Source organism: Nannospalax galili, unplaced genomic scaffold (assembly GCF_000622305.1).
Source record: "Nannospalax galili isolate Female #2095 unplaced genomic scaffold, S.galili_v1.0 scaffold255, whole genome shotgun sequence".
In the NCBI taxonomy this organism is placed as follows: domain Eukaryota; kingdom Metazoa; phylum Chordata; class Mammalia; order Rodentia; family Spalacidae; genus Nannospalax; species Nannospalax galili.
Window position 1 is genome coordinate 5,903,907 of NW_008338999.1, and position 11,162 is coordinate 5,915,068.

The 11,162-nt window shown below is 40.5% G+C and overlaps 2 protein-coding genes across 2 annotated transcripts in view; one reads left to right on the forward strand and one right to left on the reverse strand.

Annotated features, from left to right (window-relative positions):
* LOC103734669 (EF-hand domain-containing family member C2-like) overlaps nt 1–11,162 on the reverse strand; it is a gene marked incomplete in the record, with an annotated part of 117,959 nt that overhangs the window by 93,562 nt on the left and 13,235 nt on the right.
* The window catches only part of LOC103734659 (centrin-3-like), a 2,476-nt gene continuing 2,082 nt past the window's right edge, over nt 10,769–11,162 (forward strand). The window contains exon 1 of the mRNA XM_029563837.1: nt 10,769–11,123. Coding sequence (XP_029419697.1) covers nt 11,015–11,123 — 109 coding nt within the window. The 5' untranslated portion in view covers nt 10,769–11,014. The remainder of the gene's footprint in view (nt 11,124–11,162) is intronic.

Here is an 11,162-nt window from a genome sequence, read left to right on the forward strand (position 1 = left end):
AAAGTAAGCCCCAATGTGAAAATAAAAAAGCATGTCAAAAACCTCAAACATTTTATGGCCAATTTTCCTCTCTTTCAAAACCTAACATGGAAAAATGAGCATGTGATTCTTAACCGTCAACTCAATATAACAATAAGGCTGTTTTATATAGTTAGTATATTTAAATCAGGAAAGCAGAAAATAAAATTTAAGTCAAGAGCTAGAGAAATGTGCAGCACCTTCCTCAACATTCTGATTTTCTTTTCTCCAACTAATTCAACTCGAGGCACTAGCTAATAAAGAGAATAATTCCAGAATAATTCCAGAGGCTTCTCAGTTTAAATCTCTGGCTCACTGGTTGATTAGTGTCTCCATCCCTTAATTCCTTCTCCCTTGTCAGACCCCATTTAAAACTTCCAGAAAAAAGCTAAGCACTGCACTTATTTCCTTAGCTTCATTCTCAGAAGACTGACTTAAGATTCGGAAATAAGTTTTGCTCTCTTGAGCTAAAGGGCACATATGGGTGGCGCTGCATCTTATTTACCTTGTCTTGCCTTGAGAGGCATACAGGAAGCCTGGAGCTGCAGCAGCTGCCTTGGAATGAGGTGAGCTGGACTGCAGAGGTGCAGAAACAAAGTTCAGCTTCTGAACGTATGCTGGCAGCTGTCTGCCTCTAGACTTCCTTCTTGGTAATTGACCATTAAATCCCTGCTAGTACAAGCCTCTACTGGACAAGTCAGCATTCCATCAGTCATGGTAGCAAGCATTACAAAGAATGCATACAGTCTCTAAAAGCCATCCTTGTTCATTTTTACTATTATTTTCATATATTGACTTACTTGCAGTACTATGAATGGAATTCAGAACCTTATGCATGCAGGCAAGGGCTTTACCACTGAACTACAGGCCCAGCTATTAATTATTTTAACAGAATAAGATTATGTGATCTGAAGGGTGGTTTTCTTCATATTTTGAAAAAGGAAGAAAAGAAACTTACAAAAAGTAGAAAAAAATCACTGACCCTGGCATTAAATTTTGCTAAGTAGCAGGAGTAATAAAAATATCGTGGCAATGGTAGGCAGAAGACACAAAGGTCAATGGAACAGAACAAAGTGTCCAGAAGGCCCACATACACATGCCCAAATGAATTTTTACAGCAACAAAGAGCATTTCAGTAAAGAGAGCATTTTTACCAATGTTGCTGAAGTAGTTGAACATCCATAGGCCAAAGCAATTAACCAGGACATAAATGTCATATTTTCTACAAAAATTAACTGAAATGTATCACAGATGTCAATATAAAATGTAAAACTATAAAATCTTTAGAAGGAAGGAAACAAATTTTAGGATGTAAGGCTGAATAAAAAGTTCTCAGACAACACAAAAAGCACACTTTCAGTTGGTGAGATGGTTCAGCAGGTAAAGCTACCTGCTGCCAAGCCTGAAGACCCAAAGCTGATCTCCAAGACCAAAAAGAGGAAGAATTGATTCCCATAAGTTGTCCTCTTACCACCATACATGCCCACACACATATATTTACATGTGCACACACACACAGAAACATAAACACAAAATATACAAGTAAAACTGGAAAAACTGGAGGCTAGAAAGATGACTTGTCAGTTAAGAGCACTGGCTGCTCTTACTGCTTTTTGCAGAAAACCTGGGTTTGATTCCCAGCACTTCCCATGGTGGGTAAGAACCATCTGTAACTCTAGTTCCAAGGGATCTGACGCCCTCTTCTGACGTCCTAGGGCATTGCATGACATGGGTGCACTTACACACATGCAGGCAATACACTCATACACATAAAATAAAAATAATACAAAAACATTTTTTTAAACCTAGAAAAATAAGATTAGTGAATTATATCAATGTCAGTGAACAGGTTGTGATATAATGCCATAGTGTTGTAAGATGTTACCATTGGAGGAAACTCGGTGAATGGTGCTTAGAAGCTTTATGTATTATTTCTTATGTTACTCTACCTGTAAACATACAATTATCTCAATAAAAATGTCAATCCACCAGAAAAAGGAAACAGAGATGGATAGATGGTTCAGCACTTGCTGCTCTTATAGAGAACCTGGGCTCAGTTTCCAGCACTTGCATGGAGGTTAACAAATACCTGTAACTCCAGTTCCAAGGCATCTAACACGTGGTACACATACATGCATGCAGGAAAGCACACACTTAAAATAAAAATTTCAAATCTTAAAAAGAGTGAGAGGACCCACCTTCCTCGGACACTGGGAGAGGTACTGGTCACTGGGAAAGTTGTTTGAACATGACACCGCCGAGCAGTAAATGGCTAAATTCTAACAGAAATGATATGAAACTAGTCCTTTAGATAAGCTTTTAAAATTACTTCAGTGTGATGGAGTACATGTTTCAATTACTAAAGAGTCACTGAAGAGAAAGGATAGCCTAAATTAAGACACAATCATATGCTGGCTTGACCTTCCCCCTTCCTAAATCTAACAGTTTTAACCATGCCCTCCTTCGAGATACCAATGCTATTATTAGGAAAGAAACAAATATTCTGGCCTTCAGCTGGTGAAGCCAGTCATGCTGTCTCATGGAGCTGCCAGATCAAACGAGCATCCTGGGGCCTGGTAAACTTAAGAAACTTTTTACTTTGCCCTTATTGCAGCTGTAGAGAAGAATATACTCCCCAGCACATGGCTACTACGGAAATTCCTTTGGATTTGTGCTAGTAGCACCTCTGGAATCCCACTGTTCTCCTAGGAAGTCCTGACTAAAGAGTGAGTGAGTGACTCTGTGTGTGTGTGTGTGTGTTTGTGTCTGTGTGTGTGTGTGTGTGTCTGTGTGTCTGTGTTTGTGTCTGTGTGTGTGTGTGTTTTGTGTGTTTGTGTCTGTGTGTGTGTCTATGTTTGTGTCTGTGTGTGTGTGTGTGTTTTGTGTGTGTTTGTGTCTGTGTGTGTTTGTGTCTGTGTGTGTGTGTTTGTGTCCGTGTGTGTGTCTGAGTGTGTTTTGTGTGTCTGTCTGTCTGTCTGTGTGTTTGTGTCTGTGTATGTGTTTGTGTCTGTGTGTGTCTGTGTGTTTGTGTCCGTGTGTGTGTCTGTGTGTGTTTTGTGTCTGTCTGTCTGTCTGTGTCTGTGTGTTTTGTGTGTGTTTGTGTCTGTGTGTGTGTCTGTGTTTGTGTCCGTGTGTGTGTGTTTTGTGTGTTTGTGTCTGTGTGTGTGTTTGTGTCTGTGTGTGTGTGTTTGTGTCCGTGTGTGTGTCTGAGTGTGTTTTGTGTGTGTCTGTCTGTCTGTCTGTCTGTGTCTGTGTGTTTGTGTCTGTGTGTGTTTGTGTCTGTGTGTGTCTGTGTGTTTGTGTCCATGTGTGTGTCTGTGTGTGTTTTCTGTCTGTCTGTCTGTCTGTGTCGGTGTGTTTGTGTCTGTGTGTGTGTCTGTGTGTGTCTGTGTGTTTTTGTGTCCGTGTGTGTGTGAGTGTGTGTGTGTGTGTGCTGCTCTCAGAAAAAGCAAAGCAGGACACCAACAAGGAAAAGAGGAATGTCCCTCATCGTGCCACTGAAACTCTACTTTGAGTCACAACTTGCACAGGGACATCTTCATGCTGCTCTGGACATTTTGTCTAAGCCAAGCATCCCAAGAGCACATACCCTATTTAAGTCACACAGGCAAATGATTTTCTTTTCTTTCCCCTTTCTATTCACTGATACTAAAATAAGAATTCTTTTGTTTCATGGCAGCAGTGGAAATAACAGTGAGATGCTAACTCCAGAGATGATTGTCTCAAGCTGTGTTTGTCCCTGTCTTGTTTTTTAACCATGGTCACCACAGGTAGAAAGAATAATGGATAATCAGCTATTCAGGACATGAAAGGGAGTAAGAACACGAAATATGACCCAAAAAGCAATCAATCACAGTTTCTCAGTCAGCTGAGAACTGTTACATCATCACTTCTGCACAAACCGAATTTAACCAGAGTCCTAGGCCAGAAGCTCAAATCCAAGAGTTCCAGCAGTCTAACCTCTTGCTCCCAAGAAGCAAACAAAGGTAACAGTGAAAAGAAAAAAAAAAGGATTTGGGGGGCTGGAGAGATGGCTCAGCGGTAAAGAGCACAGGCTGCTCATGCAGAAGACCCAGGTTCAATTCCCAGCACCCACATGGAGGCTAACAATGATCCATAACTTTAGTCCCAGGAGAATCTCTGTGGGCATTACCGGACATGGGTACACTTATATACATGCAGGCAATATGCTCATACACAAAATATTTTTTTAATTAATGGATTTTATTCAAAATGGGTATTTGGGGAATGTTCTAGTTTCTTTCTGTTGCTGTGATAATACATCTTGAAATAAAAGCAATTTAGGCAAGGAAAGGTGTTTACTTGGCTCATATATCGAAGTTACAGTCCTTCATTGCAGAAAAATCACAGAGGCAGGAGTTTGAGACAGCTGATCATATCACCTCCACAGCAAGAGCAAAGACAAACGAATGTACCCATGCTGTTTGTTTCTGCTTCATCTATCGTTCTTCTGTTTTATATACTGCTCAGGACCCCCTGCCTAGGGAACAGTGACACCCACAATGGGCTGCACCTTCCTACATAAATTAATAATCAAAATAATCTCCCACAGACATGTCCACAGATGAACCTGAAAAAGATAAGTACTCAATGGAGACTTTTCACAATTGATTCTCAGTTGTAGCAAGTTGACATTTAAAACTAACCAGCACAGCAAAGATGGGAAGCAAGCATTTCTGCCCACTTTCACGAACTCAAGCTTTAGCTTATTAATAGAGGAATAATTGGGGCAGGGGGCAAAAGGTAAGCAAAAGCACCAGTCCTGATCAAAGGGTGGTGGGCTGACCATTAACACAGCTCTGATTCTGCAAGGAGACCCTAAAGAAGTCCTTATTATTGGAGGAAACAATCCAGTCCCCATGAGATGACTGTTGTTCCTTGGAGCGTGATATCATCGTGAGGTGGTATGTCTGGGAAGCTTTGTTATTCCTGGAATCCACAGAAACTGCACGTTTAGGACAATACAAGCAACATTCAGATGTCTTTTCTAGGGTCTGGAACAGGATGTTGCAAAGGTTGATAGAAAGAGCCTTGAACCTTAAAGAGGAATGAGATAGGGTGGTATCCTCAGTTTTTAAACAGACCCCCCACCACTTGAGTGATTCACGGGCCTACATGCCACAGTAAGGACTCACAGTAATGCAGACAGACACAAAATGAAGGTGGAGGTGCCAGGCTTTAATTCGGCTTTTAGTCACCTTATGTGCCAAAATGGGTACTCAGTGCTTTTCAGCAAATGCAGCTTCTAAGTACCTGATATAACACAGGAAATAAGGGACTTGCGGTTACGTGGATAGAGAAATGTGCTGTGCTTTGAGAGTGTCCTCCAAAGGTTTATGACTGGAAACTTACCCCCCATAGTCATAATGAAAATGGTATTTGAAGGTAGAGCCATTGGAAAAAAATGAGGATTGGATGAGGTCAAGAGAATAGTTCCCTCCATGACGGCTTCAGCAGCTTCTAAAGAGATCAGAAATGTCGTGCTTGCTCCATCTCACCGCGTGGTATCCTGTGTCACATTAGAAAGACGGTCTTCTCCAGATTCCAGCACCATGCTCTTGGGCTTCTCAGCCCCTAGAATCAGGAGCTACATAAACCTCTACTCTATAAATGAGTTGCTTTTGTTTGCCTGTGTAAAAGCTATATCCCTTCCCTCTCTTTCTTGCTAAACTCAAACATAAGTAATTATGCTGGCAGGAACAGGAGCAACTGGGTATAGTGACACGTAGACAATAGAAGTGTCTACCTAGAATCCTAGCATTCGGGACCCTAAAGCAGAAGGATTCCTAGTTCAAGGCCAGCCTGGGCTATATAGTCATACCCTGTCTTAAAAAAACTAGTATTACTAGTCTCAGATATTCAGTTATAGCAACAGAAAACAAATTAGGATGGTTTTTCCTGAGATGATCAGTGAAGATTTAAATGAGGAGGAGGATTAGAAATAAATTTTGAAGGAAGGCTAGCATCTAATTGGGAAGAGGAAGAGGTATGAGGATGCTGTCAGGGAAGGGGTCAGATAAACTAAAAATTGAATGGAAAAGTCCAAAATACAGTCAAATGATAGACAATGGGCATGCTGGTTTCACTGAATGTTAGGCTTCTTTCCATTATAGAAAAGAAGGCTGTTTAGAAAGAATGGGAAATCTTTGATGATAATGTTAAAATCCTGTGATACTTCTATCATTTTAAAACACACATACAAAAATTAAAGGCTGGGGATGCAGCTCAGTGGTAGAGCTTATGTAACCCAAACATGCAATCTCTAACACCACAAAAAAAGGAGGAAGGAAGGGAGGGAGGGAGGGAGGGAGGGAAGGAGGGAGGAAGGGAGGAGAAATGCTAAGGCCAGAGACAGCAACAAAATTCACAGGTTGTATCCATGGCTGATGTGACAGTGTATTGGCTCCCAACAGTCAATATCAACTCCCCTTTTCCCTTTCTGAGCTCCAAAATAGATGAAAAATTCTCTCAGCACCTCTTGTAACAAAGGACTAGCCATGTGACTCATTTTCAGCATATACAATGGAAGGCGGGAGCCTACTGGGAACATGGAACTTGCTGGGAAACATTTTGTTTTGCCTTCCTATGTAACGGCTATTTCCCTTCCCTCGTTTTCCTGCTCATCTCAAACATAAGCAGTTGTGCTGGCAAGGACGGGAATGACAATTTTGCAATCATCAACTCACAAGCATAGAAAGAAAAGTCAAAATTCTGATGACGGCAGACTGTAGAGGTAAAAAGAACCTGAGCCTTTTAGTAGCATCCATCAGCCAGGGCTTACACCTGAAACTGCTTCACTGCTTCTACTTCTTATGACACGAGAGAATTAATTTTACTTAAATTACTGTCAGGTATTCTGTTACTATAACTAACACGTCCCAGATGACAGAGCTATAAAGTTCAGTACAAAATACAATGTGACTAGTAATGTGTTTGATATGTAAATCAAACTGTAGGCAAAGGGACTGCCATTTCTGGACGCCAAATTAACATTTAAGAAAAGCAACAGATTATGCTCATTCCAAAGTATGAGCAGGAGCTCCAAGGGGTTACTTAGGCCAAACATGCTGGCAAATATCCCAGGACTAGGTAGGCTGAGACAGGAGAATCAGGAGTTCTAGGTAGGCAGCTTGGGCTACATAGTAAGTGCAAGGTCAGCCTGGGATACATAGTGAGATCATGTCTCAAAACAAAGCAACAATGAAATGATATACTTTCAAGGACTGATTTCAATAGGTTCTAGTAATAAAGTGACAATTCTTTAAATCAAAGTCGTCCTGTAAGGAGCTAGGGAGCTAGCTTAGTGGGCAAAGTGCTTCCTGTGTATGATGGCTAACCTTGGTTGTCAACATAACATATATGGAAAGAGGGAACCTCAACTGAGCAATTTCTTCCAACAGACTGGCCTGTGGGCATGCCTGTAAGGCATTTTAGTTGCTAAGTAACAGGCCCTCCCCAGATCCCAGCGCCATGCTCTTGGACTTCCCACCATCTAGAAGCATGAGCTATATAAACCTCTACTCTTTATTAACAACCAGGCTGGGTGTGGTGTCACACAGATAGTAGAAATGCTTGCCCTGAATTCTGGCACCCTGGGCACTTGGTATTTTGGGGGCACTCGGTATTTGGGGGGCACTGTGCTAACACCACAGCATGTATATGGAGGTCAGAAGGTAACTTGCAGGACTTGGCTCTCTCCTTCCAACAGGTGGGTCCCAGGGATTTGGGGGGCACTGTGCTAACACCACAGCATGTATATGGAGGTCAGAAGGTAACTTGCAGGACTTGGCTCTCTCCTTCCAACAAGTGGGTCCCAGGGATTGAACTCAGGTTGTCAGACTTGGGGGCAAGCCCCTTCTGAGCATTGTGGGTAGTGCTCTGAACATCTTATGTGGAAAAAAATCCAAGGTCATCCTTGGCTACTTATCGAGTTCCCGTGTTGGAACTGTGGGTAATGCCCTCCCTGGGAGGGTAGGCCTAGGCTATGTAAGAAAGGTGGCTGTGCAAGCCAGTAAGCAGTGTTTTTCTGTGGCCTGTTTCAGTTCCTACCTCCAGGCTCCCACCTTGAAGTCCTGTCCTGACTTCCCTCAGTGATGGACTGTGACTTGAGAGTTGTAAGCTGAAATAAACCCTTTCCTCCCCCAAGTTGGTTTTGATCAATGTTTTATTAGAGCAACATAGAAAGCAAACTAGAACTCAGGACCTGAGTTCAGATCCAAAGCACCCATGTACAAAGCTGTGCTCAGTGTATGTGCCTGTAATCCCATCTCTGAAGAGGCAGAGACAGGAGGATTCCTGGGTTGCTGGCCAGCCAATCTAGCCCAATTGGTGAGTTCCAGGTTCAATAAGAGACCCTGTCTCAAAAAGTAAGATGGAGAGTTATTGAAGACACCCAACGTGGACTTCTGGCCTCCACACGCACCCCCACACATGAGCATACACACTCACAAACACACATAAACGTGTTCACATACACAAAATAATTTTTTAATTAAAAAATACATCCTGTGATATCTTCCCCCGAAACCCTCAGCTCCGTTTAAAAAGTTATTTGTATTACTGATTATTCTTATCAGTCTTCTGTTGCCACATCAAATATTGACATTATCTGCTTATGAGATAAAAATTTAAAAACACTGGATTTTGTGTATAAACCACATTTTCTTTAGCCACCAATCAGTTGGCAGACAATTAGGTTGTTTCTATTTGGGGGCCATTATCAAAGATGCTGAGCTGGGTACAGAGCTCAGTGGTTAGCATGCATACTTTGCTTAGATATTCAAGGCCTGAAGGTCAATCTCCATTACCAAAAATAAATTTTTAAACTGTTAAAGCACGAACAATACTGTCATAAACATTTACATACACATTCTTCTTTATGTATAGCCTACAAATGCTGTGTCATGCAGTGACTCTATGTTTAAGCATTCTAGGAACTGGTAGACTGTTTGCCACAGCAGCAACAGCATCATTTTACAACCCTATCAGCAAGGTATGAAAGCTGTAATTTCTCTATGGCCTTGCCAATACTTGTTATTTTCTTTCTTTTTTGCAATAGCCATGCTATGGGTCCGAAGTGATATCTCATTTCGGTTTTAATAATTTGCATGTCTCTAATGAGTAAAGATGGTGAGCATCTTTTTCACAAGCACATTTGCTATTTATATATTCTCATTGGAGAAATGTTTGTTACAACAATTTCCCTGTTTTAGTTGGATTATTTCTTAGTTCTTGTTGAGTTTTGAGAATTCTTTATGCATTCCAATTCTAAATCCTTTATCACATATATGATTTTCAAATAGGTTTTCCACACTATGAGCTGGCTTCCCTTTCAGTTTTTAAAACTTACTCATAGAGGGAAAGAGAGCACGGTCTTAGGGCCATGGGTAGAAGACAGAACTGTATCTTATTTTGTAAATTTGACTTTGAAATCACAGATTTTTTTTTTTTTACGTTGTAATGAAACAAACAAAAAAAGACAGAGAGACTCAAAAGCACAACAAAAGAAATGAAGATATTTGGGTATGGAACTGGTGACGAAACCATACTCCCAGAAACTATGTAAGTGAAATTAAAAGCTGTTAAATTAGAGCACTTGCCTAGTAAATGTGGTGCCTTCAGTTCAAGCTCCAGCATTGTGGAACACCCCCGAACACACACGCCAATAATTGGACAATACAGTCCCAGTGAAGGATATCCTAAAAATAGAGAAAAACTACAAAGAATTGTCAAAGTATTTTTTAAAACTCAAATTGCTAATAATAAGTAATGTCAATGTCATTAGAAGAAATTATATACTTATTGTAAAAATATATAACTGGAGCCGGGCGTGGTGGGGCATGCCTGTAGTCCCGGTACTTGGGAGGCAGAAGCAGGTGGATCTCTGTGAGTTCAAGGCCAGCCTGGTCTACATAGTGAGTTCCAGGACAGCTGGAGCTACAGGGAGACCCTGCTTCAAAAAGACAAATATATATATATACATATATATATAATTGTTAACATCATTATGAACCAATATTTTCAATGTAAGTTAAAGATAAACATAAAATCAAAGAAGTTAAAGAAAATCCCATAATCCTTCATTTTCATTGGAAATGTCAGTTTGGATTCATATTGTATTTTGTCTTTAAAATGTATGCATATAAGAGCAGCAGTAAAATTCAAGCCACAGACTGGGAGAAAATACTAGCAGCCCACATATCAACAATGAACTTATATCCAGAATATGGGTTTTTTCAAAAACTCAAAATATAAGGAAACAATGAAATTAAAACAAGTAAAAGACATCACTGAACATTTTCCAAAGAAGATATACAAATAAATGGTCAACAGTCCATAAAATGAAGTTAAATATCAACTTCCCAGTCACCAGGGAAATAAAAATTTAAATTAAAAATTTATCAAAACGGCTAAAATCCAAGACACTGACAATACCAAATGCTCACAAGGATGCTGAATAACAGGAGCTCTCATTCATTGCTGGTAGTAGTGCAAAATGGAAAACAGCCCATCAAGCACAGTCCCAAATTATCAATGTGTTCAAGAGATGGAGGCAGGAGGATCAGGAGTTCAAGATCATCCTTGGTTACAAAGCAAGTTCCAGTTCAAAGCCAGCCTGGGCTACATGAGATTCTGTCTCAGAAAAATAAAAAGACAGGTGGTCACTTATTTCTCTTTTTTAAATTTATTAGCATTGCTTTCTTTAAAAAAATAACATGATTGGAGGAGGTTGGCGTGGTGGAACGGTTTGTGGAAGTGGGCCGTTGGGTAGGGCCTTAAAGTCATTCTTGAGAGGAACGTCTCTGTCTGAAGAGAAAATGAGTTTAGCTCTGAGAAGTGAGCTTGTGGTAGATAAAACAAAGAGGAAAAAAGAAGAGAACTCTGTGAAGAACAGAAACAAGAAATTAAAGATGCTTTTGAGCTATTCGATACAGACAAAGATGAAGCGATAGATTATCATGAGTTAAAGGTGGCAATGAGAGCCTTGGGTTTCGATGTGAAAAAAGCTGATGTACTGAAGATTCTTAAAGATTATGACAGAGAAGCCACAGGAAAAATCACCTTTGAAGATTTTAATGAAGTTGGTGTGTATTTAAATGGTTTTTATAATAAGCAGTTGTTGG